The sequence below is a fragment of the Syngnathoides biaculeatus genome, chromosome 5 (genome assembly GCF_019802595.1).
Source record: "Syngnathoides biaculeatus isolate LvHL_M chromosome 5, ASM1980259v1, whole genome shotgun sequence".
Taxonomy (NCBI): Eukaryota; Metazoa; Chordata; class Actinopteri; order Syngnathiformes; family Syngnathidae; genus Syngnathoides; species Syngnathoides biaculeatus.
In genome coordinates this window covers 280,473-306,108 of record NC_084644.1, presented here as the reverse complement: position 1 = coordinate 306,108, position 25,636 = coordinate 280,473, and the positions used below count along the sequence as shown (strand labels likewise).

At 53.1% G+C, this 25,636-nt stretch overlaps 4 protein-coding genes across 8 annotated transcripts; 3 read left to right on the top strand and 1 right to left on the bottom strand.

Annotated features, from left to right (window-relative positions):
- Positions 1-550: 550 nt before the first annotated feature.
- Positions 551-2,492, bottom strand: yipf6 (Yip1 domain family, member 6). The gene is made up of 2 exons (XM_061818706.1): positions 1,955-2,492; positions 551-1,789 (listed from the first exon to the last, which is right to left on the bottom strand). Exons 1-2 carry the CDS (start codon positions 2,327-2,329, stop codon positions 1,442-1,444), a joined length of 723 nt encoding a protein of 240 aa, XP_061674690.1. The 5' UTR covers positions 2,330-2,492; the 3' UTR covers positions 551-1,441.
- Positions 2,493-3,323: 831 nt separating this feature from the next.
- snapc1b (small nuclear RNA activating complex, polypeptide 1b) lies at positions 3,324-9,095 on the top strand. The gene is made up of 10 exons (XM_061818702.1): positions 3,324-3,599; positions 4,162-4,318; positions 5,451-5,591; positions 6,101-6,205; positions 6,280-6,441; positions 6,522-6,575; positions 7,308-7,370; positions 7,443-7,569; positions 8,476-8,547; positions 8,622-9,095. The coding sequence occupies exons 1-10, from the start codon at positions 3,460-3,462 to the stop codon at positions 8,642-8,644; spliced, it is 1,044 nt and encodes a 347-aa protein (XP_061674686.1). The 5' UTR covers positions 3,324-3,459; the 3' UTR covers positions 8,645-9,095.
- A 135-nt stretch (positions 9,096-9,230) lies between these two features.
- syt16 (synaptotagmin XVI) lies at positions 9,231-16,111 on the top strand. Of its 5 annotated transcripts, none has more exons than XM_061818694.1 (8): positions 9,231-9,531; positions 10,416-10,592; positions 13,050-13,202; positions 13,374-13,561; positions 13,784-14,245; positions 14,549-14,771; positions 15,040-15,518; positions 15,584-16,111. In XM_061818694.1, exons 1-7 carry the CDS (start codon positions 9,309-9,311, stop codon positions 15,351-15,353), a joined length of 1,740 nt encoding a protein of 579 aa, XP_061674678.1. In that variant the 5' UTR covers positions 9,231-9,308; the 3' UTR covers positions 15,354-15,518; positions 15,584-16,111. The 5 variants fall into 5 exon arrangements, with proteins under 5 accessions (XP_061674678.1, XP_061674677.1, XP_061674680.1 ...); XM_061818693.1 differs by having other exon boundaries at positions 15,581-16,108; XM_061818696.1 differs by having other exon boundaries at positions 14,549-14,705; positions 15,581-16,107.
- A 1,158-nt stretch (positions 16,112-17,269) lies between these two features.
- Positions 17,270-25,551, top strand: sgpp1b (sphingosine-1-phosphate phosphatase 1b). Its single transcript, XM_061821361.1, has 3 exons — positions 17,270-18,056; positions 21,154-21,243; positions 23,906-25,551. The coding sequence occupies exons 1-3, from the start codon at positions 17,523-17,525 to the stop codon at positions 24,455-24,457; spliced, it is 1,176 nt and encodes a 391-aa protein (XP_061677345.1). The 5' UTR covers positions 17,270-17,522; the 3' UTR covers positions 24,458-25,551.
- The last annotated feature ends 85 nt before the right edge of the window (positions 25,552-25,636 follow it).

Below are 25,636 nucleotides of genomic sequence, written 5' to 3'. Positions count from 1 at the left end.
CTGAAATGAAAACGGCCAATGAAGAGCGTAAACTGCGGTTTTCGGGGGTCGCGTGACTTTTGAAGACTTCTCAGCCCTTTTCCTCGAGAGAGGAAACCAAATTTATATTGCACTTTTCATACACAAGGGAAGTCGATGTGCGTTGACCCTTTAAACCATTGAAACTGGCAATTTGAATAAAAGTAATTAAAACAGCGTCCAGTGCAAGAACTACATTTATTAACGTTTCAAACTTGTTCAAAACCCACAAATTCCAGTGTTCTATTTGATAAACCTTTGCCTTTCGTACTCATCCTGCTATGAAGCACTTTGGCTCGTATTATTTGTGTTTTAAAAGCGGCACGATTTGATTGAACAGTAAATCGACTTCACGTGATCACCATTTACGGAAGTACTCCAAGCTTGAAGCTGTCAAGAAAACGGCAAGGTGTTGTGCCATCTGCGAGCCGTAGGGGGCGCTGGCACGCGTTGACCTTCATTTACATGTGGAAACCGGTACTGAAACGCACACAGCTGATTACATATTCATCATATAAAGATACACTAAGCGTGACATCACATGGCTAGGTTTATTTTAATTGAGAAATATTACAGCTCGTTTGCACAAACGGAAAAAAAAAAATAGCACAAGAGTCCCGTCACCAAAACAAATTCCGCATCTTTCCCACAAAATCGTCATATTTACATCCCGTCTAGTGTTTTCTGTATGGAAAGGAAAATTTATTAGGTGCTGTAATGTGGGGGGGAAAAAAAAAAAAAAAAAAAAAGACAAAGGGCAGATTTTCATTCACTGCGCGACAAACAAGTCTTGTCAACTTCCGGTGGGTGATTGATCTCCACCGTAACAAAAACCACACACACGCACACTCCTCACGAAACATTTGTCGTATTGGGCTTTAGAATAAAAAAAAAAAAAACAAAACAATTGCATTTTGACCTTTTGCCCTTGTGTGTGAATGTGGTTGAATCGGATTTTGTGTTATCAGTCACAATAACGTGGCCGTTTGACTGTCGTATCTGTGACTTTTGAGTGCCGTGGCTTTAAAAAGCAAGGCCTGCCCTGAAGGATCTGCTGACGTGTCGTGAAGGTTTCCGCACTTTTGGGACCTTCCTGTGCGGGATTTGAACGTTTGTCAGAGTCGCTCCACTGACGCCAGCTTCACGGAAGACTAAATTGTCTGTCGGTGGGAAAGGGATCGCGAATACGCGTCTACGTGTGCCACGCGATTGGCTTAACGCTAGTTCGATTTGGGGTCACCCACCCCAAATAGGGAGGACGATGGACTTTAGCGGACTGGTCTTCTGGAGATTTTGCCCAAAGCCCAAGAGCGGGAGCTTTTCGTGAGGAGCGCATTTAAAAAAAAAAAAAAAAAAAAGGAGCCTTTCCAAGAACTCATCCGCTTTTTGTCCTTTGGCCAATCCGCCGCTGCTTCTTCTTCTTCTACTGCTCCGGCGAGAACGTCAGGATCATCCAACTGATGACAAAGTAGAAGAGGAAGACGGGGTAGACCACCAGACCCTTGCGCTTGGGGGGCTGGCTGCCGGCCAGGAAGGCGGTGGAGGCGAAGGTGGACCAGCCGAAGGACGCCGCCACGACGGCCAGGCGCACGGCGAAGCTGACCGCGCCCGCGGCGCCCAGCAGGACCAGGCGGCACACCACCATGGCCGCCGTCAGCGGCAGGATGCAGTAGCCCAGCACGCACAGACTCTGGAAGAAGGAGATGGTGCCGCCCAGGAGCTTGGAGTTGAGCGTGATGATGATGGAGCCGAACCACACGATGACAAACACCTGCGGAATTAGTTGGAGGCAAATACGTTGAGTGAAATTCAACTCGGAACTCAAGGCACCGCTGGCTCTTCCTTCCGACACGTCAAAGCCGGCCTGCCTGCCTGCCTGCCTGCCTGCGTGCGTGCGTGCGTGCGGCTATTCGTTCGCGTGCAACGGTCGGCGTACCTCTGCGAACTGCGGACCCCCCTGGTCCCCGGACTGGGCGGCGCCGCCCTGCAGGAGCAGCGCCAGGGTGACGCAGAGCAGCAGCGGGCCCCACAGGTCCCAGTCCCGCAGCAGCTCCGAACTCCGCTTGGGGTACAGGACGTGCACGAACTTCTTGCCGACGGCGCGCAGGTCCCTGAGGATGGTCTCTTTCACCGGCTCGTCCAGCGTCGACAGCTCGTCGTCGTCGCCGCGCCCGCCGCCGAAGGAGGAGGAGGAGGAGGCCGAGTCCGCTACGGGGACGGAGATGTCGCCCTCAACTGGGATGTCCTCCGGCACCGACACCGACGGCAGGCCGGCGAACGGGCGGCTGGTGTCCGCCGGGGCCGACGACATTTTAGCTGCGGCACGGGTCGATGGGCTCAAGATCGACGACGAATCGATGCGCTTCTTACTTGTGTTCAAATAAATAAATGTCGAATATTGTTTTGTCAATCAAAGTAGTTGCAGTAGCTCCACGTCAGCCGAAGATTTGTTTACTTCCGTCGCCTTCTTCTTCTTCTTCTTCCGTTGTCTGTGTTCAATGGTAGTCGGCCACCGAAGTGTACGTCGTTACCTCCACCTCCTGGGCTGGAGTGGGACTCAGTCGTTCAACTTTCCCACGTCTCTCAATCGTAACATTTTGTGTTACTACACAATTACAATGTTTTGTTTTGTTTTTCTTCAGATAGTAAAGAATGAAACGTCCATCCATCTATTTTCCTAGCCACTTATCCTCACCAGGGTTGCGGTAGTGTTGGACCCAATCCCAGCTGTCAAAGGGCAGGAGGCGAGTCCACCCTGAAGGTGGAGTCAGGCTGTTTTGGGGATGTGGGACGAAACCGGAGAACCCAGAGAACATGCAAACCCCACACAGGCGGGGCCGGAATTGAACTCCGTCCTCAGAACTGTGAGGCTAACACTTTACAGCTGTTCCACCGCGCCTCCAAGAATGAAACATGCTGCATTTGATTATTTGCTGTTTTCTAATTTGAGTTTTTTTCCACAGAGGTCAGGGAGAGGTCACCGGTCCCACATACGTAAACAAGTAAATCTTGTCAATAACGACTGCACTATTGTAGTATTTGCGCGTTGGGTGTGTGGTTTTTTTTGTTAGTGGGCGGGCTTAAATGACTTTGCCACTCCAGGCCTTGGTCAAAGTTGGCATGCTATCAGTATTGGTATAAAGAGTTTTTGCTACCAAAAACTCCTATGAATATGCAAACTCGTTGTCTGTGTGAGGAAGAATAGCTGGCGGGGTATTTAATTATTTCCCATCATTTCCGAGAGCCTCGAACGTCTCATGAAGCCCTTGCGGACGAGGGTCGCCTGAAGATGACGTCACGTCAAAGGATGACGTCTTTTGGGAGGGCCGTGTTTACAATGGCCAAGCCACAAAGCAGCAGCGAGCTTCGGTTGTGTGTGGATGGGGCTGCGTTGCGTGTTTGACTTTTGACTTTTTCTTGAGCTTTGTACGGCGTTTGAGGATGAATTCGAGCCGCCGGTGGAAGCAAGAAGTTCGCTCGGACTGCGAGGAGCTGCTCGCTCGCTTCCAACGAACCGACTGCGTCCGCTTTGAGACGTTCTCCAAAATATGGAGAGAAATGAACTTCGGACGAATATTTTTGTGAGTTCGCGCGGAAACACTGCTGAACGGTTTTTTTTTGCGTCCAATTTAAGTGACTCAAGTTGATTTCACGGCGTTCAATGGAAATGCACTTATACAAAAAGAATCGGATAAGGGTTAAAGATCGGATGTCGCGAAATGAACCAAAGAAAAATCATTGGCTCTTTTTGTCGCTCGAGATGACAACTTGATGTTTGTTTTTTTTTTTTTTTTTTACATTTAAACTTGGCAGAAAACAAGAATAATTCTAGTAAATCACATTTTTCTATCGCGTAGAAATCCTATGAGAGCGTGATTGTCGCTTATCCCCACGAGGGACGCGGGCGCGCCGGTGCCTATCCCAGTTGACGTCACACTGGAGGCTTGTTTTCATCTTTTGTCAGAACCCCAGAAAATCTCAACTGGGTCGAGGTGGACCAAAGTCAAATGGGAAGCCATTGGCGTTGTTTTGTCTTTCTCTGGATTTCGTAACGCACGCGAATGGCAACGGACGTGACGGATCTCATTTGTGCTTGTCGTGAAAAGCGAGGAATCCTTTTGTGTGTCTTTTGCGGCGTGGCAGCGGCACGGCGGGCCACCAGAAGCGGGCGTTCAGCCGTCTGGCCTTGGACGTGGCCTTCGTCTACTTCCTGCCCCCGTTCAGCTTCCAGATCCGAGTCGGAGGACTTTACCTGCTCTACGGTCTCTACCACTGCCAGACGGCCTCGCCGCGCGCGGGGGTGAGTGGCGAGCGTCGGCCGGCTTTTGCGCTTCCGAGGGGGCCGCGGGCGCTTCTTCCACTAGCGACGTCGCCGGGAGCCCGTTTACAAACGCTTTTGTCAGCTTTGCTCGGGACACGCGCGAGGCTTGATTTTTGTTTTTCGTAGTTATGAAGAGATTGTGTCCGTGACGGATGGCGCACGCGAAAAAAAAAAGAAAAAATCGGCTGTGACGTGCATGCGAAGATATGATTGTGAATCGGGTGCAATTTTCCGTTGTCCGGTATTTGTACCGTCTCGGGAAGAAAACAAGCCGACGGGAGGAAGCGCGGAAAGTCTTCACTGGGCGATTTAGCGGCAAGCAAAATAAACTCTCGCAACCTTTTCAGGAGTTTACTCAGCGGGCTGACCTCTGACCTTTGAGCCGTCAAAGTCACGGCGACAGCTAGCGAGGTCGACGCCGGCGCTTGCTAGCGTTGGCTCGTTTGCGATTTCACCATCCTAAATGTGTCACCAGAAATGAATTCAAAAAAAGTGTTTTTGCCCGCCATCTTTTTTTCCGGGAGGATTACAGACGTCATCCCCGAGAAAGGGGAAAAAAAACAATCTCCAAACTCTCGCAGAGTCAAAATCGTTTAGCAAACGCGTACAAAATGACGACGGCAAAACGTCCCGGAAAGCGTTTTGCCCGTATTTTGATGCCACTGGCAAACTATTTGGTTGAAACAGTTTTGCATATTGATGTCAATTTTTTTTTTTTTTTTTTCCGGGGGGGGGGGGGGGGTGTTTTGTTTACATTTGAGATCTCGTTTGGGTCAGATTTGCATTGTCTGACTTTGCCCCCAAACGAGCCTCTCGGGTGCTTCTTCCACCCAAAATCCACGTTTGAACTCTTCAATTTTTTCAAGATAACGTTTACGTCAGGATTTTGGCAAAGTCAAGAAGTTTGCTTGTTTTCCCCTCATCTGGAAGCTAAATATATTGTTTTTTGTTTTGTTTAATTTAGTTAACGTGTAAGTTGTTGTTATTAGCTCGGACAAAAAAGTGTGACTCTTAATGGGGGTTAGGGAAAAAAAAAAAAAAAGAATCAAAAGGGAACTTTCTGAGATTGTGTTCCTCCGCTTGAACTTTGTCCCCGTGAACGCGTGTGCAGATCGGCGTGGCGCTGAAGGACTGGACCGACGTGCTGAGTTTCGAGAAGGACGCGCGGGAAGCCCGGCACCTGGACGCCATCTTCGTCCTCCGCCAGCTGCGCTTCCAAAAGGCCTTCCGCTTCAGCGCCACGCCCCTAGCGGTGAGTGCCACGGGGCGCGCCCCGCCCTTGGGAACTCGGAGTCCGATTCGCTGGCACACGGGCCTCCCTCGCGTTCCGCCTTTGAAATGCTTTTCAGTTCCGGTTGCTTTCTGGGGCTTTCTCCCTTCCGTCTCCTCTGCAGGAGGTTGAAAGGTTAAAGGGGTGGGGAAGCTCTGGCTCGCGAGCCACATCTGGCTCTTTGGAGGGTCGCAGACGGCCCGCAGAGCCCTCCTAACAACATAGCGGACGTGTCGCGGAGGCAGCGGCGCTTTGTCCGAGTTTGCTGTCCGATATGGCGGCGGACGTGCGCAGGCAGGCGCAGAAGGGTGGAACGCGGACTGTGTCGGAACAACTCACTGCGGCGATTGCTCAAAGAAAAAAAAGATGTTTTCGGCGAGAATGGACAGACAGGAATTCGCTTTGGTGGACAGAGTCCAAGTTTCCGTGGCAGGAAACTCCGTTTGCAGCCGCCTGCCGTTAACGACCGGTTGCGTTTTTTGCGCCGGCAGCTGACGTTCGAGCGGCGCCCCAAGGAAGTTCGTTCTCAGCTGGGCAACAAATTTGTGGCCAGGGCCTGCGGCCCCCAGGAGCTCCTCGACCGAGACGCCTTGGAGGTGAGTGGCCCGCACGCCCGCCCGCGCGCGCGGGCGCTTTTAGTGACGGCCGGCGCCGCTCGCCACGTTGTCAGGAGCTGTCCAACGTCCACGAGCTTTACAAGCAGCTCAAGTCGAGCGTCCGGTCGCCGGCGCAGCGGGAGCGGCTGGGCCTGGACGTGACCCGCGACGACTTGCCGGCGCTGCTGCGAGGGCACGTGGTCGACTTCCACAGCTGGCAGAAGACGGAGCGGCAGGTCGCTGGCCGGACTTTCCCCTTCGGTCGGGCCGCCGGCGATATCCTGACGCTCTGCCCGCGTTTCCTTCTTTTTCCCAGGAAGCGAGCGACGGCGACGAGGACGTCGCCGAGGGAACGTCGACGAGAGAGGAGGTGCCCGACGCGCCGTCCCGTGACGACACGGCGGCGAGCCGACCGCCGTCCCGAGAACCCAAACTTCAACTCGCTCAATGACTTCAAACTCTTTTGTTGCCACTCCCGGCTGAAGTTTAGCGGCAAACTATGCAGACGGCAAAGAGAATTGAGCCTCATATATTTCAACCAATCAACTTTGTCTTTGACAAAAAAAGCTCTTTAGCTTCATGCTAACATTAGCATCAATTGTCGCAGTTTGAAAACAAATGGTGGCGCAACGCGCGCGTTGGGAAAAAAAAGGAAGAGGAGGAGGAGTCTGTTAGTAGTTTTCTGCCCCCTGGTGCCCACAGCGGAAAGTGCAGAACAAGTGCAAACAACCTCTTTGATGCTTCACATTTGATTGAGTTGCGTTTTGAAGTCAGAATATGATTGAAAAACGAAAAAAATGGCAAATGTGTGTTTCTGGAGCCGACGATTGCGTTTGCCTTCATTTCCTGGAGGGAGTCTGGTGCTCGGCCGCTGATTGGACAGCCACAATGGCGATCCCTCAGTTAGCCACGCCCACAGCCAATTACCGCTCTGCACTGCTGTAGCGACGCGAATTCCACATTGCGAGTTGTTGCTTTCGATCCAAACGTGAGGCATTGTGACATTATGAATATTTTTGTCCCACTTTTAACTTCATTGGTGCCCCCCACCCCCACGTGGCTAAATATGAATCATATGCTCAAGTATTTGACTTGTGTCCAGAGCGTCCACAGAGCTCAACTCCTGTCGTCCATCAAGTCCAAAGCCTACGGACAAGCGGCCCAGGTCGGTCGGCGGCGCCGCTCCGGGCTGGTGTGCCCGACTCTCGCTCACGAAAAGGTTTTCGTTTGCCCGAAGGTCTGCAAGTCTCGCCGCCATCGGGAGGTGGGAGTGGACTCGTCTGGCCCCGCCCCCCAGAAAGGACGCAGCGCTTCCAGGAAAATTTCGCTGAAAGCCAGAACCCACGAGAAGGTCCGGATCGCAGGTCGGTGGGCCAACGTGGCATCTTTTGCTCCCTCCCCTGTGACGCCTCGCGCTCGCCTTCAAATCGTTGAAATTTTTGAAATTGATTCAAACTTGCTTCAAGTTGTTCATCCGCCGAATTCTATTTTATTTATTTTATTTTTTTTGCGATGTAAGACAAAAGATGATGAAACGCTGGACATAAATTTCAACTAGCTTAATGCTAACGTTTAATGCAAAATGCCATAGACGAGCTAACAGAAGTGAGCAAAAAATATTGGCAACCTTCCAACCGCGACTCCACAGTGGGACTCGCCTCGAGATACGAGTTGAATTTGTCTGGCGACCGCGCTCGTATCCCAAAGTGGATTTGAACCCGGCCGAAGGTGGCGTTCCGTATTTTCCAACGATTGCTTTTTTTGCGAGCCGAGACAAGACAAGTTGCCATTTGGATATTTCGACTTTTCGCCCCGGTCATCGCCTCTTTGCTCTTTTGCCTTCAGGCTTCAGGCGGGTCAATCGGACAGTCCGAATCGTTGACGTGCGTCATCGTCTGAGGCGCACTATGTACGTCAGGGAAATGAATCTTTGAATTTTCGACGTACCGTTGTCTGGCTCGCTGTGATCCAAACCTGAAGCAATTTTCTCCGTTTTTGCCGAAGCACTTTTAAATGCTGCTCTGCCCTGGTTTGCCTTTGCTACGTTTTCCGAGGATGCGCCGGGCACGTGCAATTTGGTCCCGTTCAGATGCAATGACGCTAACATGAAAAGTTGAAACGTGACGTTTGTGATTTGCCTTAGCGGACCAGGCAAAATGGTGCGGCGGTGCCGATCTGGCCCCCGAGCCACGGGTTTAACACCGGCGCTTGATGATATGCACATGAAGCGTTTGCTCCTAACAACTTGTGATGATGATTGCTTTTTCAAGGTGAAATGTGGAAAGAAGCCACCACGTCCACGAGCATCAATTGTCTGACCGCCATGGAGCGCGGCCCTCAAGGTGTCGTCGTCGTCCGTCGTCGTCCGTCGTCATCGTCGTCGCATTCTCTGACGCTTTTTCGTTTTCCTTTTCAGCAAAGAAAGAAGAAAGATCGTGAAGAGCGCGCCAGACTTCCACCTCCTTAGCAGGAGTGGCGGGGCTCATCCCAGCCGCCGTCTTGCGCAATATCTTTTCTTGTTTTCCGCACGCGCTCGCTCGCTCCACGTTTACAGTGAAGAAAAGAAGTATTTTGAACAGCCCGCTCGCTACATTGCAAGTCCTCCCACTTGGAAATCATGGAGAGGTCTGTCCACATCGAGAGATTTCATCTCCGAAGAAAAATCCAGAAATCACAATGTATGTTTTTTTTTTTTGTAACGATTTATTTGTGTGATAAAGCTGTTGTATCGGCTCGAATCGTGACCCTCAAAGACCTGCTGGTCCGCCTTTCAAAGACCACCTCCACTCCACGAATTGTTATCCTGAATCAGACGCACCCGTGTGAGGTCGCTAGCTGCATAAAGACACGTGTGTTGTAATCTAACAAAAAATGAAAAAGTGTTGGATAATCGTGTCAGCTTTTTGTGTTCAGGACTGGATGGAGTCCAAGCGCAAACGCGGAGGTCTCGGCGGCCTCTTGCTCCCGCTTGCCGGTCTGACGTGCTTGTGTGGAAATACGCACTTGTCCTTCCCGTTTGGAGTCGTCTGCCGCTTGTTGCGCACTCACTCGGTGGACCCTTCGGAAACATTCTTCGCTCCTGTTTTTGTTCATCGAGCCGCAGATGACGTACGCGCGTCGGCCCCGCCCCCCTCAGCCCTGGCACCACGCCCCCGCCTCACGGGAACCGGAGACGGACGCAACGGCAGGAACACAAAGAAAGACGACGGGACGGATGAAGAAGGACCTGTCGGAGGAGGAGGAGGAGGAGGAGGAGGAGGACGAGGACACTTCAGAAGAAATGAGCGCGGCGCCAAACTCGACGGCGCCATCTTTGGAAGTTGAAAGTAGGTGGAGTGCGATGGTCACGTGACCTTGAAAGTTGGCGCAAAAGCTGCCAAAGGTGATGCTGATCATGTCGACTCGTGCACTGGAGCTCCACTCGGGTCCAGCTGCAGACTTGGACTGATGTAGCCGGGGGGTCGGAAAGTCACTTTTTGGTCGTTTGAAAAACTTCATTTGACAATTTGACGCTTCTGTCTGCGGCGGCTCAAACTCGAGTTGACCTTCTTTCAGTCGCGCCGTCCTTTCTTTGTGCATCGTCTACATTGCCAAAGTTGTCCCGAAGGCCAATTGGCACGGAGACGCATGTCGTCATGGTAACACGAGACCACACCTTAACAGAGCCCAGCGGCTGTTGCCGTTGCCGGGCCGACGCTCATCTCCAGCCTGCTCTGCGTTAGCGCGTTGTCGTTCGGGTGCGTCCGGGCCTTTGACTCTTCGGACTGCTTGGTGTCGCTCGAGACGCCGGCCTGTCCTTCCTCCGCCCAAGTTTACGTCTGGGTCTCTTCAAGTCAGCCCGGACGCCATCGCGGCCCGTGACAAAAACGACTGTGAAACGTGCAAATGTGTTGGTCCCTCCGTTGCTTTCGAAATGATTCATGGTTTTTTCACGGTTTTTGCTCCAACAATTTGGAGGCCATCCGCCGTCGTCCTTTCGTCATTCGTCGAGTGCCAACATCCGACGTTCCCTGGGAACATTTTCACTTCAGCTGCCGCCGGGTCAACTGGCACCTTGTCGTCGCGTGACCTCTTTTGGTTGTTTCAATTCGAGCCATCCAGCGAAGGTGCCACGATGGAGGATTGTTGTTGCGTCCTACGGTGAAAGTTGTCTTGTCGGTGTTTTCTGATCAGCATGCGGGTGTGTGTCCCCTCTTCCTCCTGCGACCAGTCACAGCGGAAGCGGCGGGCTTCCTGTCGGCGGTGGGCGTCTTCATCGCGGCGCTGGCGCTCCTCTTCCTCTTCGTCAACAAGATGCTCTGCTTCTCCAAAGTGGGCGGGGCTCCGTGTCTGGAGCGACAGCGGCTCTCCGGCGCGCGACGTTCGCCGGGGATCCGCCGAGGCCTCGGTGAGATCCCGTTGACATCGCGGGACGAGCGGACGCGGCCTTCGACGGGAAGCCGGCCGGCTCTGTCCGAACGTTGCTCCACAAGTTCATTCTTTCCAGCGTGTGTTCGCCCGTTTGGGGTCGGTCGCTGAGCCCAACCAAAAGAACCTTTCCTACTTCTTTGTGTGCCAACGTGAGAAGATGGTCGTGGTTTCTCGCGCATGTTCACGTGGCGCGGCGGGCGCGGAGCTACGGACGCCGGGCTCCTTTCATCCAGTGGGCTGGGCGATTTAGCCTGTCGCCGTTAGCAGTCACCGGTCCGACCGCGATCTTCCCGTCGACGTTATCTCCGTCCCAGAGAATAACGGTCGCGCTGCCTGATAAAGCGCAAAAGCCTTTTCGTCCGTTGCCGTCATTTAGGAAAGCTTTCAGCCCGCGATTCATTTTCGCATCTGTGCCGTTAATCCGAGCGTCAGAAAATTGGGCAAAGTCAGTTCCATTTTAAATTAGGGCGAGTCTTGGGTCCGCTTTCACGTCACACATTCAAACGGTGTCGCTAGAGAAGAATACGAAGAAGGGAGAGGAGAAAATGGCCATCGCCATCGATCTGTCTCAGTCACAGCGAACGCTCGATTCTGTTCGCCGGGTGTGTGTGTGTGGGGGGGGGGGGGGCAGACGCATATCAAACACCGTCGTGTCCTGAGACTGCGGGCACGGGGGCGGTCATTAGCGCTCGTGCTAGCTCGTCGCCAATGCGCTGACATCCCACTCGGATGCAAAAATGAAAAAAGATCAAATTTCAACGTATCGAAGACTTGCAGTTGTTTTGCGTTAGATGCCGCGGATCCGAAAAGAACGGAAAGCGTCGGTGTGCAAACCCGGCCGCATTTCTGAATCAACAATGGCTGCCTGAGGTCATTGCAATGTCAACAATAGGTCAAAAGTAAATACGCCGCCACGACGGCGTCACGGGACACGTCGGTCCGGTCGTACCTCAAACAAGTCGCGCGCCGTCAACAAGATTTCAGCTGATGACGTTTGAACGCGCTCGCCCCAAAAACGCTCGGGATGAACGTTAAAGGTGTGCTACGTCTTCACGACACGTTTTAAAAGGATAGTTTGGATTCACGACGGGCGTTAAAGGGACAATCCGTCTTTTTACGGGACTTATTCCATTTGAGATTATTCTGGAAAGGTAAAAAAAAAAAGTGGCAGGTTAATTGAAAATTTTCAAGCCAATCACAAAATGCAGATCCTGTGAGATTGGCGTCTCCCTTTGGATGATTGACGCAACGGATCAAAACAGGTAGGACCAGCAAAACGTCGTTCCCCCCCCCACTCCAGCTCAGATAAACAAAATGAAAAACGATCATTTCTTTCAAAATTTGCCCTCTGCCCAGAAGGAACTCCAAATGGATCAAATTATGGCTATTTTCATCCATCCGCGCTTATGTCCTGGCTCGGGCCGCCGAAGCTTCGGGCGAGGGGCGGACTGCGCCCCGAACCGGTCGGCAGTCGGTCGCAGGGCGCACACAGACCCGGAAGACCGTTCGCACCGTGAACTGAATGGGAACCGAACGCCCAGTGGGCCACCGCACCCTCAGTAAAGTTACTTTACTGGCTACTTTCCATGTTTTTTCAAGATTTGTTATGGCAGCGGGCAAATAAATGTGCCGCAAATAATTGGCCAATGCTGAGACGTGACGCGATTTACTGCCAGCGAGCCACACTTCAACCAGTTGGCTTTCTGCTGAAAACAACTCCGGATGCGGACAAATGAGCCCAAAATATTCTTACTTCCGAGAGCTTTTTTCAGAGTTGAGAGTTCCCCCGTTGTGATTCGTCATTTTGGTTTCCAACTTTGCCGTCCACAAACACGGAATGCCGACGCCGTCGACTTCAAGTCGCTGCGGCTGTGGCGGCTGAACGTTAGCGGCGGCTTCATCGGCGTCCTACCGCGTCGCTCGTGTTAGGTGTTAAAAGGAGAGATCTCTCTTTTCAAGTGTTCCAAGTCAAAAGTTGCCAAACGCAAGTGAAGTACAGATACCTGAAAAATGTCGGGGTTCTGTTTTGCTGCGATTGACTGAATGCTCTGAGAATGAAATGAGCTGAATGAGTGAGAATATTGAAATGTGGGATAGGACGCGACCCTCGTGAGGATAAGCCACTCAGAAAATGGATGGAAGAATGGAGTGAGGATATCCCGCGAACCGAAACGAGCGCAGAAGGAATTGGTGTCCAATGTTGGGGCTCCAATTGTGACCAGCAGAGGGCAGTAGGACAGGACTCGATGCGCGGGTGAAGTCAGGTGAGGCCGCGGTTCCGAGCGCCCCATTTCTGCTTGGATGGGCGCCGTCTTAGCTCGGCGATCCTCTTCATCACGCGTTGGAGGAGGGAGCCGGTCGAGTTTGTCTTTCAAAGGTTGGCCCGCCGGTGGCTCCCCAAAAATCACCTTTGTCCTGTTTTGTGTGCGGCAAGTTGAGGGCTCGGGCGTGGACGGCGGCGGCGGCGGCGGCGTCCAGTCTTCCTCGGACAGCGACAACCATTTGACGGAGCGCTTTGAGATTTCAGCGTCGAGCTTTGGGGGCGCGGAGCAAGCGCATTCCGGCGAGGAGTCGTCCACGCGGGAAGGTAAACAACGAGCCCAAATGACGGATCTGCCGCTTAGCGGGTGCTCTGCTTAGCTTTTAGCCGCTGGAGCTTCCCATTGTTGTCTTCCCAGTCACGAGCAGACAAATCTTTGTTGCGGCGCGACCGTGAAAATGAGCCCAATCGTGACGCGGACGCCTTTGCTCCTCGCAGAGGCCGACGGGCAACGTAATCCTCTGGATAAGGCACAGGGGGCGCCACAACAACAATCTTCATTGGCCGCCACGGAAGAAAGTGCCGCCCCCTCCGCCGCGAAACCGCCGACGACGGAGGACAACTCGGAGGATCCGGAGGCAGGGTGTCGCAAAACTGCTGATGCGTGGAATCAGAATCCAAATCAGGTACTGCGCGCTGCTAACGTGGCGATCGGAAACGTTGTCACTGGACAACGCGCGCAAAACACAACAAGGCTCGACATTTTGCGGGGTTTTTCCCCCCCGTGTTTTTCCGCATTATTTCTTCAGCCTTATCACACCGGGACCTGAGAACAGGTTTTTATTTTACACTGAAAATCCCGCAAGAAAACGGAGGCCTAACCCTAAAACACCCTCCCCTCCCATCAGGGGCCCCGGACAACGAACGCCGCCGGCTCATCTCCCCGGCGACCCGTCTCCAAGTGCTGCGACCTGCTGGTCTCGCTGGAGTACCGAGGGGCGGCCCAGGAGCTGCTGGTCACCGTGGCGTCGGCGCGAGATCTTCCGGACAGGCGGCGCGGCGGCGCGGACGCCTGGCGGGTCCACGTGGTCCTCCTGCCCGCCAAGAAGCAACGGCGCAAGACAGTTCTCAGGAGGCCGGCCGGCGCCGAGGGAGCAGCGGCGCTGGACTTCAACCAGACCTTCGCTTTGACGCCCGTGGAGGCCTCGAGCCTGCCGGCGGCGGCTCTCAGGTTCCGCGTGTACGCCCTGGAGGGGATGGTGTCGCGGCGGCGGATGATGGGCGAGAAAGTTCTGCCTCTGACCGGCGTCGACCCGGCCGGCGGAACGGCAGACTTCCGTCTGGTCCTGGGGCCTCGCCATGACGTCGAGGTACCCGAAGCCAACTTGATCAAGTGTTTTCAGTCAAGAGCCCAGCAGCATGACTGTGGTCTGCGTACTAGCGCCGTTTCAACATCCTGTACTCGTGGAGTCGGTTTGCTGTTGCTGTCCCCCCATTGACGTGACTTTAATGGGTCCCAACCGATCCACCTTTCTGTCAAAACAAAACGCTCAGGAATGGACGGACCGAGATGCTCCTTCGTCTCCCCCGTTCCGGTTGCCGTTCCTCTCCGTCGTCCCGTCCGCCCTCCTCTCTGCGCGGGTCTTGACGCGGTTTCTCCCATTTCTGTGCAGGGCGCGGACTCGGAACCCGGCCCGGCCGCCTCGCCGACGCAGAGCGCCGCTCCCGAGCTCCTGATGGGCCTCTCCTACACCTCCGCCACCGGCAGGATGTCGGTGGAGGTCGTCAAGGGGAGCCGCTTCGGGAACTGGGCCGCCGGCGGAGCTCCCGGTACTCGGGTCCGTCCGCCGGTCTCCACTATCCACGCCGTGTTCGTCGTCGTCCACCTCGCCTCAGGTTTTTGCGGGGCTTCTGGCGTTGGTCATCCCGCTCACTGCTCTCGCTGTTTGGAGTCGTGTCCCTCGTGACATTGTTCTCGCAATCCTTTATCGTCTCCATATTGGCGGTGTTCTTCCTCACGGCCGTTTCTCTCCCTGTGGCGTTCGTCACGTTCTTGGTGTTGCTGGCTGGCTTCATCGTGTTCTTTCTTGGTGCGCTTTCTAATGTCGATCATCTCCCTTCTGTTGTCCGTCACCCTCCGCCGGACCTCGTCCCGGTCGCCCAGACACGTTCGCCCGACTGACGCTGCTGAACTCGGCGGGCGTGGAGATGTCGCGCTGCAAGACGTCGGTGCGGCGCTCGCAGCCCAACCCCGTGTACAAGGAGACCTTCGCCTTCCAGGTGGCGCTCTTCCAGCTGTCGGACGTCACGCTGGTGGCGTCCGTCTACGGCCGGCGCGGCCTCAAGCGCAAGGCGATGATCGGCTGGGCCGCCCTGGGCCGCGACGGCAGCGGTGAGGAGGAGCGCCTCCACTGGCGGGACATGAAGGACGCGGGCGGCGCGCAGGTGCGCCGCTGGCACGTCCTCCTCGACGCCTGACCCCGATGACGTTGCGCACGCGGTCAACTCCCGGCCGGTCAGGGCAAAACATTACTTTGGGTACTTTTTTCACTTGGAAGAAGACCGAATTTCATTGGAATACGTTAGGGTTAGCTGTTGGCTGTCAAAAACCGTGCCGGCGGTCGCAAAGAAGCAACTTGACCGGTAAGTCAACTTAACCTTCATAATTAATTCTGAAATTACAATGTGTGTATGTTTATCACCAGAAGTCAGAGCCCGTTGACCGCGGCGGAACCGATGATGGATGCAAAGTGCGCAGTGGACTTTTTATTCGACGTCACTGCCTGACCCGCAATTTGGTCGCGCCCGAAAAAACGAGGCCACCTTCTCGAGAAACATTTTCCAGATCCGAGTTGGAATAATTACAACGCTCAAGCTGTACATTCGGACTTTGGGGGAAAAAAAGTTCGACAGTAGCGTCGTAACAGAGATTTCGTGTTTTTAGATTCAAGTCGTCATTTGGAAGAAAAAGCCCGGAACTTTTTTCTTGTAGAATACAACTCCAAAAATGTGGAACTTTTTTTTTTTTCTCCCGATTTTCTGATCAAAAATGTAAATTAATCGCAACGAAATTCAACTTTTTTCACGACTCAATGTTCCAACATGTAATGCATAACTTTATGTTAAATGAGAAAAAAAAAATAAAGGCAACAATTTACTTTGCACTTTGGAAAATATTGCAGGATTTTTTTTGGTCACGTTTTTCTTATCAAAATTATTATTCCGGTTGGGTTCGATTCAAGTGGCGCAATTCTTTTCTTCGGAGAGGACGCGAGCGCTTTTCTGCTCAACATCGAAAACCACCTTGGTTTTTGTAATGCAACCAAATAACCAAAAGTGTGCGCCATGTGCACAGCTGGAGGAACGCGAGAGGAAGGGTTTCACGTCCACAACGAGGAGACCACTTGACGACGCGACAGACAAGGTCAGAGGGAGCTACGTTGCGTCTGTCTTTGTGGATCTAGAAAAAAAAAAAAACTGGGGGACCGCATGCGTGTGGAGGAGAAATATGTTACAATAGTACAGGGCAGCGGAACAGGTGGAGGTGGGACTGCATCAGGGATCAGCTCTGAGCCCCTTCCTGTTCGCTGTGGCAATGGATAGGCTGACCGATGAGGTTAGACCGGAATCCCCTTAAACCGTGACGCTCGCAGATGACATCGGAGGGAACCCTTTCAAAGATGGAGGCTCGAACTGGCAAGGAGAGGAATGACGATTAGCCAAAGTCAAAGAGAATATATGTGCAAGAATGAGAGGGGCGGAGGGGGAAGAGGCACCGAGGGTGGACCACTTCAAACACTTGAGGTCAACAATCCAGAGCAAGGGTGAGTGTGCTAAGGAAGTGGTCCAAGCGGGGTGGGTGGAACAGCTGGCGGAAGGTAACAAAAGAGTCTCCGCTCGGATGAAGGGCAAAGATTATAAAAAGGCGTTGAGGCCGGCCTCCCGCGATGGACCGATTGGAGACGGCGGCGCCGAAGAAACGACAGGAAGCAGAAAGGAAGATGTTGAGGTTCTCGCCAGGGGTGAGCGGCTTGGACGGTATTTGTCACGAGCTCATCCAGAGGGAAGGCCAGGGTCAGATTGGACGCAGGGCACGTGGGAAAAACAACCGTTTGTAGTCACATTGACAGGAGAAAAGCCACACAGGCCTCGACAAAAGCGGGGCCGGGATTTGAACCCCCGGTCATCACAAGTGCGAGGCGGACGCCGTCAGCGGTCGTCTGCCAGAAAGGAACGCGTCGTCAGCCTTTCCGTTTTGTATGAAGAAAAAAAAACGACGTTCTTTTTTCCTCTCTGAAATGGTCAAGTTTTGTCATTTCTGATGATGACGATGATGACGATGATGAAGGCCCCCCCCCGAGAGGAGGCGCGGCCACGAGCCGGCTTTGCTTTCGCGCGTCGTGTCATTTCCCACGATCGCGAAGGCCTCCGGAGGAGGCGCGGCCGCAAAGCCCGCTCCCGCTTTGGGCCCGGTGTCACGTGACGGCCGGGTCGGGGCCGCTTTTCCGCTTTGAGGAGTCGTCGTCGTCGTCGTCGTCGTCGTTTCAAAGCGAAGCCGCCACGCGCCGCTCGCCGACCTCATGCCAACCCGCCGAGGCTAACGCTAAGCTAGACCCGAGCGAGAGCGTCTGTTTTCGGCCGCGCCACATGGAAAAGCGCGGCCGCCTGGCGGAGCTCTTCCGCTTCCTGCAGGACCCCCACCTCGTCGCCCGCTTCCAGCGCCTGTGCGGGGTACGGGGCACCTTTTCGAGTCGGCCTTTCCGCCGGCAGCCGGCGGGAGCGGACGGCCACGGTCGGGGCAAAAAGACGAGCAAGCCCCTCCGCAGGAACTCCCTGACCGGCGACGCGGGCCAGGAGTTCGTGGTGGAGAACCGCTTCCTGTACTACTTGTTCACCTTCGGAACCGAGCTGGGCAACGAGCTCTTCTACATCACCTTCTTCCCCTTCCTGCTGTGGAACGTGGACGCCCTGGTGAGCCGGCGACTCATCATGGTGTGGGTGTGGGTCATGTACGTGGGCCAGTGCACCAAAGACCTGCTCGGCTGGGCCAGGCCCGCCTCGCCGCCCGTCGTCAAGGTGGAAGTCTTCTACAACTCCGAGTACAGCATGCCCTCCACGCACGCCATGTCCGGCACCGCCATCCCCTTCGCGCTCTTCTTCCTCACCTGCGGACGCTGGCAGGTAACCATGACGACACACAAACAACAACAACAACAACGCGCGCTCCTCCTCGACCGACTGACTCGCACCAAACCAAATCTGCCATAACTGACTTGCACGTCATTTGCTGACAACTAACTTGCGTCCGAGTTAGTTGTATAAACTCACTAACATGCACAAGTGTAACTTCCGCACAACAAGTGGAAGTGACAAACTAACTGGACACGTGATGAAAGAGGAAGAGGATCGTTGGAGTTGCAATTCCTTTTATTTGCTCGGCCCGATAACTCATTCGAACTTTCACCTTGCAACCAAGATGACATGCAACCTTTATGAGTGTGTGTGTGTGTGTGTGTTGGGGGGGTCACATGACCAACTAGACTTGGACCTCCCAACCCTTCTTGAGTTTTGTGGAGCTCAGCAAAACACGTGTCACTCATTGGCGTTGGTCGCCTGCGGGAAGCTGAACACGTCAACTTCCGCTTTGCTCTGCTTGGACATTTTTGGGCTCCTTCCTGAACGTGCTGATGAACATGTTTTCATGCGTGCTCATTAGCATTTGAGCTTTAGCTTCTAAGGCCACGCTTCCCAAGCGTCTTTCTTCGTGTTCCCAAACACGTTTCTGAGCTCCTTGTTTGACAGACGGTTCACGTTTGAACGAGTCTTGTTCCTGCTGATGTTGATGTTCCCGTTCCCGCGTGAGAGGAGGCAAGCGTCGTCGTTGTCCAAGCAGACATGTCTGAGCAGAGCTGGAATGTTCGGACGGATCGAGTCGGTGGGATCTTCCCGCTTCACTGCCCCCCCCCCGAACTGGGCAGAAATCATTCGTGTTTCTCCATGCAAAGAAAAAAAAACAAAAAAAAAAACCCAAACCCTGCGCTGTTGCCTTTGCTGCTTTACAAAAGCAAGACGACAAAAGGTTTTGAGTGAAAGTGCAAAGTTCAGCAGATCCCGTTTGGACTCGCTTTGCTCTTCCCTCGCCACGACATCGATTGTGCAAGGACGTGATCTCACTTGTTCATTTTGCCTTTGCTTTCTTTTTCAACGGATTTGTTCAGGTTACAGATGGTGGAAAAAGTTGAAAGGATTTCTTTTTGGCCTCTTTTTTTTTTTTTTTTAAGATGGCAAAACCTTCCATTCGTTCCCGGGGTGTGTCGACTTGTGCATATCAAATCTTCCATGGAGGAAATGTCACGGAGACGGCAAAATCCACATCACGACCTCTTCTGAGTGTTTTTTCGAATGATCTGTTTTCCATTGAATGGTGAGCTGGAAGTTGAAGCCATAAAAAGTCGCCCTCCAGCTCAAACCCCGACCGAACCTATTTGAGCAATTTGAGTGTGGCTTCCGATCCCAACACAGCGTCTTTGTCCTCTGCGTACTCACGCCGGACATGGCGACATCCTCGTCGTCGTCGGCCTCCCTGCAGCCTTTGACACCGTAAGTCCCCCCGCCGTACATCGCTGGCGCCGTCCTCGCCGGATTCAAATCTCATCTCGGCAACCCTCACCGACCGCGGCACCTCATTTGTGGGCCCTCTTGTCTTCCGGCGTCCCCCAGGGCCGGCCGGGTGCTCGGTCCTCTTCTGTTCAGCCTTTCCGCAGTTCACTCTGAAGCCCGGTTCCTTGTCACTGCTGCGCCGACCACGTCCAGATCTACGTCTTCCTCGTATCCATCACCTTCCTGATCTACTCTCCTCTACATCAGATCCCGGATGCAAACCGACCGTCTTCAACTCAGCGGCAATAAATCCAACGTGTCGCTCGTTGGTTTGCCGAACGCGCCCGTCATTTCTGCCACTCTCTTGACTGCACTAGGCCGGTTTTCCCTCTTCTCACATCGGCAACTCTCCCGCAATGTATCCGGATCCCAGTCCTCCTCGCCTCGCCATAAGTGTCCCCCCGTAGGCCGCGGCGCCCCGACGACCCCCTTTCCCCGCCTCTCCGGACCGAGCGTTTTACCGCGTGGGACGGAGCCTTCGCCCATCTCTGCTTACAAAATCCGACGTGGCTGCTTCGGTCTCCCCACCTTGAAAGCTCATCAGAATCTGCCACGATTCATTCTTGGCCTTTTTATTCGTAAAGCATCTTTGGTCAGTCCGGTCTCGGCGACCAATCAAACGACACAAGAAAGTCGCTTGAGCTCCAATGTCCGCGTCTGCGTGGCGGCCATGTCGCTGGCGTGAAGGCGACGAAAGCTCACGTGTTGTAGGATTCGTCTGCCCAAACGCAAATATTTCAGTTGACTTCTCACTTGAGAAAACACCGGGCAGTAAATTGCAGGTGTTTTGTTGGAGCTTTGACACCGGCACAGTAATATCACCATTTTTTTTTTTTTTATTGATGTTCATGCTGTAGTTAAAAAAAAAAAAAAAATCTGTAGTTACTATTAACTTGGTGCTTTTCGTCACTATTTCACCGAGGAAAAAAGTACTCTTACTCGAGTGCAGTGTTTGACTTTTCCAGGCACAACGGGGGGCTCGTGTTTTCTATCTCTCGGACCCGAACCTTTTTACGGCACTTAAGAACGATGTGAGGCACGTGCATGTGGGATGTTTGACAGCAGCCGCGTGCGCCGCTTACCGGTGGGCGCCGCCGATGACGACGTCCTGTTTAGTTGCCAAATCGTTGCGTGTACGTACTTGCACGACCAGCGGCAGCTAGCGTAACGGCCTCGGCCCCTGTCGTAGCGTTACGGAGCCGTCTCGAGTCGAGTTACCTTTTCGTGTCCCATTTTTGACACTTTGGCCTTCCTGAATTTTGATTTTCCTTCCGCACGCGAGAGTCTGGATTAACGAGAACTGACAAGAAAATGACGCCGCCGCTTGCTGGAGACGGAGGGGGGGGGGGGGGGGGGGGGAACCGACCTTGAGACCCTCGTCCTGAAATGTAGGAAATTGAAACCACAGCTATTTCTTTTTTTTTTTTTTAGGCTTTATTGAACTCTTGTGAGTCTTCCAGAATGCTGCATTTATATTCCAATCTGAAAAAATCTCTACAGGGTCCTGAAGGACACCCTCCGCAAAGTATATATGGTTTTTTTTTTTTTTTTTTTTTCATGCTTTCAGTGTTTGAACGTGTGCGAGAATATATTGTCAAGTAATGCGTTGCGTCCGCAGTACTCATCGACGTTGGGCTTGGCGTTGGCGCTGTGCTGGTGTCTGCTGGTCTGCGTCAGCCGGATCTACATGGGCATGCACTCGCTTCTGGTAATGGCCGCGCATCCGTCACCACATCCGCGTCTACCCCGGCGTCCGTTCGTTGTGGGCACAACGCCCGCAAACGCCAGCTGCACCCACGTCGGCGTTGAACTCGCGGCCGCTAAGTCGCAACGTGCACGCGCACAAAAGAGTTGACGGGTGGAAAAGTGCCCATTTGTGTCAAAAGAAAACATTTTTGTCATGCTACAATATTGTACTGTGTAAAAATGTAGGCTCATCACGTCGTAATTCAAATGAATATTAGGCAATCAACAGTTTTGCCATCTTGCTTTAATGCTGTAATCCAATTGGTTGCGCCCGAGGGTCGACTTGGTGAACACCGACGAGGAATGCAAATGTACTTGGATTGCCTTATTTTCGGCTTGACGCGATCGGGAAAACCATTTCTGATCGCAAGATGGAGCCAATGCCGTTACGTATTTACATGACTTGTTACTTGTGTACGCAATTGCTCCAAAATGTATATTGTGGGGGGTGGGGGGGGGGTGTCCGTGGGCGACGGCGCGACTCGGCTCCACGTCCCGGCCACCGGCTCTTCCGACCGATCAATGAAGGAAGGTCAAAAGTCGTAGGCCTTCCGACAACTTTTTTTTTTCCCCCCCCTGGCAATGACGTTATGAAATTCTTGATCAGCGAACCTCCTATTTTTCTGCCTTGTGCCATGTTAGGACACTGACTCGCATCCTGCTGCTCCAATTTCTCCATTTTTGGATATTTTGTGGCGCGCACGATGGGTGACTTTAAACTGCTCCCCTTGCACGACGGACATGGCGCCGGTCTACGACGGAAAACCGCCAACGAGTAAACGTTGCTCCGTACAAACTTTGCACAATGTGGCACGTTGACACGCTTGTCTATATCGATTTTCCATCTTGCACGTCTTACAGTATAAGGAATAATTCCTATGAACGTAAATGTCTCGTGCTCTTTGTTGTGACGGGGGTGGGCAGGGCAGCGTCGACTGCCGGAGAAAAATTCCTCGTGTGTTTTTACACACTTGGCCATTAAAGCTGATTCTGGTTCTGATTCTGATCCAATGAAATATCGGCTCTTTGTTCATCTGTTGATGCCGGTGAGGCCTAGCGACAGGCAGGACCAATTAACGGTTTGCCCCGAGATTTTCACGTCATCTTGGCTCTTATTGACAAAAAGAGGGGGAAAATATGACCCATTTTTGTGTGTATAAAACGTACACGTTGCCTCTCTTTGGAATCCGCTGACGTGGCGGGAGGGTCGGCAGGGTCAAAGGTCGCCGAAAAGCTTTGCTCCGCCTGCCTTAATCTCACAATCAGAATCAGAATCGCGAGGCCCGGGTCCGATCGAGACGACGCCAAAACACACAAACGCACACGACTTGAGTTGAGTCGCGAGAAGTGAAGATCGCAAATCATTTGCGCCATGTCAGGATTGGGCGACCGAGGCGCGCTCGGCCAATCGGGGGCCTCCCTCCTACCCGCCATTTTGCGTTTGTGCCAAAAAGCTTCCCAGAAGAACTTTGTCCTCTCTATTTGCGGGCCGCAATCGCGGAAATATTTCAGAATTTTCTGGTATGCTGATTTTGCGCAGCGGCCATATTGCAACTTGAGCCCAAACGTCCGCCGTTTATCTGCCACAATCTTCGCGCACGCCAATACAGTCGCCCTTTGACCTTATCATAAATGTTGGTAATCTGGTTTGGCTTTTTACTACCCCCAGCGCGCAGAGATTTCATTTTTGTACCGCTTATCTTATCAAAGAGGAAAGAAAAGATCGTTTTGTTACTCTGTTGAACTTGCGTCATATCCGCAACAAAATCTGGGAAACGTAATTAGCCACGGAAATATTGCTGTATCCGTGTGTACGTAAGCAGACTAAATGTAATTTCTACCACATGAAGTTTCATTTTGACGTATTAAAATGAAAGGAAACGACATTGCCGTCCCTCCTCCAAAAAAGTGAACATTTTGAAAACCCTTTGAATAGGTCCGTAAGTGACTAGGATGTAAAAAAAAGAACATATAACAGTTTATTCTAACCACTGTTGTTGTTTCTCGTGAAAGTCCGCCTAGTCGCCGCTCGAAAGCGAGGATGCCCGATGGATGTTCCTCATGGCGTTCTCTTCGAAATGCCGACTCGGAGCCGAGTCTCGCCGTCGCCGATGGGCTCAAGTCGCAAAGCTGTCCTACGGCGCTTGGGCGGCATGAGTCCGGAACTTATTGAGCAGCGTTGAGACAAGCTAGTGCTTTCTTCTTCTTCTTTTGATGCAACCTCTGGAATTGTACCGAAGATTGACGATATCCCCGGCACATTTTTACTTTTGACATGGAGTCAGTTGACTTTGAAGAAGAAGAAGAAGATTCCACCTCAATTGCGTCTTTTTGGCGGGCTCGTAGCAAAATGAAGCATGACACGCAGAAGTGTAAAATGTATATTTTGAATTTATTGAATTAAAAATCTTTCACCAAAACAGTCAAAATAAATACACGGCACACGCGTGCTGACACTGAGCCCCGAACCGATACCGCGGGAACGCATAAGCAGAAATAGAGCGGAGTCTATAATTCCTGATGGTGGCATATTCAAACCTGAAAATAAGGCAATAATCGACTTAATAGCGGCAGAGCGCCGACGCGGACCCGAGAGTCGCCGTGAACGCTGCGGTTGTTTGCAGGACGTGATGGCGGGCGTGTTGTACAGCGCGCTCATCCTGCTCTTCCTGCTGCCGGCGTTGGACACCATCGACGACTTCGTGCTGACCGGCGCGTACGCGCCCGCCGCCGTGGCCGCCGTCTACGCGGGCCTGGGCCTGCTGTGTTTCACGCTGGACGCCTGGAGCACGTCCCGCGCCGACACGGCGCAGATCTTGGGCTCGGGCGCCGGCGTGGCGCTGGGCTCGCGGGTTAACCGCGTGCTGGGCCTGCTGCCCGACCCCCCGCCGGAGCGCCTGCCCCTGGCGCCTCCCGCGCTGGGCGCCAGCCCGCTAGCGGCGGCGGCGCTGCGCTGGGGGGCGGGCGTCCTGGTCCTGGTCGCCACGCGGGCGCTGATGAAGGCGCTGACCATCCCCCTGCTGTGCCGCGTGCTGGCGGTGGGCGAGGGCGACGTGCGGCGGGCGCGGCGGCACGCCGAGGTGGAGCTGCCTTATCGCTACGTGGTCTACGGCGCCGTGGGCTTCAACGTGCTCTTCCTGGCGCCGCTCCTCTTCCGCGCGCTGCACCTTTCTTGATGCCCCGCCGTCATTTTTTGTCTTCGGCGTTTTGCGTCGCACCCGCCGACTGTTCTCGAGCGGCACGGCGCGGCGCGGCGCAGTCCGGCAGTCGGATGTCCCGGCCTTCCCGTGGGGCCGCCGTGCTCGCCGGCGTACCTGCAGAGAAAGCACCCGAGAACCCGAAGCCTTTATGTCTTCCGTATTTGTTTGTGTGACCTTGCGTTCCCGCTTCCTTCCTCCCGCATTCCAAAAAGTTGCGTTTAGTCGCTTGAGCGACATGCCGCGTGTGGCCTGTGATTGGCTGCGAAGAAAGGCCAAACATTTTGGGTCACTGACCCCGAAATGGGGGTACCGCGTGGCACGTGAATTGGCTTTCCTTCAGGTACGCCGGCTTCCTTCCACATTCCAGAAAACGAGTTGGCTCCGTTGAAGACGAAGAAATTCTCCTCAGGCGCGTTCCAGGTTCAAACGGACGGTGGGATTTTTGTCTTTTGGGGAAGTGACATCACTGTGGTAATTGCGTGGCACATAGAAGAGAGGATGTTTCACAAGGGGAGGGGGGAGCTTGATTGCGTTTACTTTAACACTGTAAAAAAAAAAAAAAAAAAGGACCGGACCGCCTGCTCGTTTGATTGGAGGCAAACATGACAGAAACTGTTTTGCTCTTCAATTTTTCAACTCCAACGTTGAGACGAGGAAGATTGTTTCCGAGAAATGTTTTGCTCGTCCAATTCTCCATTTGATACAAAAACAAGCAGCACAGAATGATGGCTAGAATGCCGGCCCGCGATTGCTCAGCTGCTGAGATGGGGCGCTGCCCCGTCATCCCTTTCCCGGATCACGACGGTCATGTCGGATGAAAAACAACTACAACGGTTAGAAGCAATTCAACGCTTCATCTCCGCAATTGGGCCTTGCTTTAAGGTTGACAGCGTTCACCCGCCGACAAATCAGTCCGTTCGCTTTACGGGGTCTTTATCGGCGACGTCAGCGTAAAAAGAAGTCTTTTTCAATGCATCGTTTTTATGACGTCATTTCATTTTTTTCTCAGATCTCAGATGTTCAGAATTTACAGGGTAATGTAAAAATATCTTTTTTGCTTTTCAGACACTTCGGAATTTTAAACGAAATTTTAATAAAGATGAAGAAAATAATGTCAGTGAATTTTCATTTTTTCTCAAGTTTGTTTTTGATCAA

Excerpts from the sequence above, each read along its gene's own strand:
- yipf6 (XM_061818706.1), bottom strand. The coding sequence starts at position 2,329 with ATGTCGTCGGCCCCGGCGGACACCAGCCGCCCGTTCGCCGGCCTGCCG. Across the intron at positions 1,790-1,954 it reads GGGGTCCGCAGTTCGCAGAG|GTGTTTGTCATCGTGTGGTT; the intron begins GTACGCCGACCG and ends CTAATTCCGCAG.
- snapc1b (XM_061818702.1), top strand. The coding sequence starts at position 3,460 with ATGAATTCGAGCCGCCGGTGGAAGCAAGAAGTTCGCTCGGACTGCGAG. Across the intron at positions 4,319-5,450 it reads CGGCCTCGCCGCGCGCGGGG|ATCGGCGTGGCGCTGAAGGA; the intron begins GTGAGTGGCGAG and ends ACGCGTGTGCAG. Across the intron at positions 8,548-8,621 it reads CATGGAGCGCGGCCCTCAAG|CAAAGAAAGAAGAAAGATCG; the intron begins GTGTCGTCGTCG and ends TTTCCTTTTCAG.
- syt16 (XM_061818694.1), top strand. The coding sequence starts at position 9,309 with ATGACGTACGCGCGTCGGCCCCGCCCCCCTCAGCCCTGGCACCACGCC. Across the intron at positions 9,532-10,415 it reads GCCATCTTTGGAAGTTGAAA|TCACAGCGGAAGCGGCGGGC; the intron begins GTAGGTGGAGTG and ends TCCTGCGACCAG. Across the intron at positions 14,246-14,548 it reads GGCCTCGCCATGACGTCGAG|GGCGCGGACTCGGAACCCGG; the intron begins GTACCCGAAGCC and ends ATTTCTGTGCAG.
- sgpp1b (XM_061821361.1), top strand. The coding sequence starts at position 17,523 with ATGGAAAAGCGCGGCCGCCTGGCGGAGCTCTTCCGCTTCCTGCAGGAC. Across the intron at positions 18,057-21,153 it reads TCACCTGCGGACGCTGGCAG|TACTCATCGACGTTGGGCTT; the intron begins GTAACCATGACG and ends TTGCGTCCGCAG. Across the intron at positions 21,244-23,905 it reads TGGGCATGCACTCGCTTCTG|GACGTGATGGCGGGCGTGTT; the intron begins GTAATGGCCGCG and ends GGTTGTTTGCAG.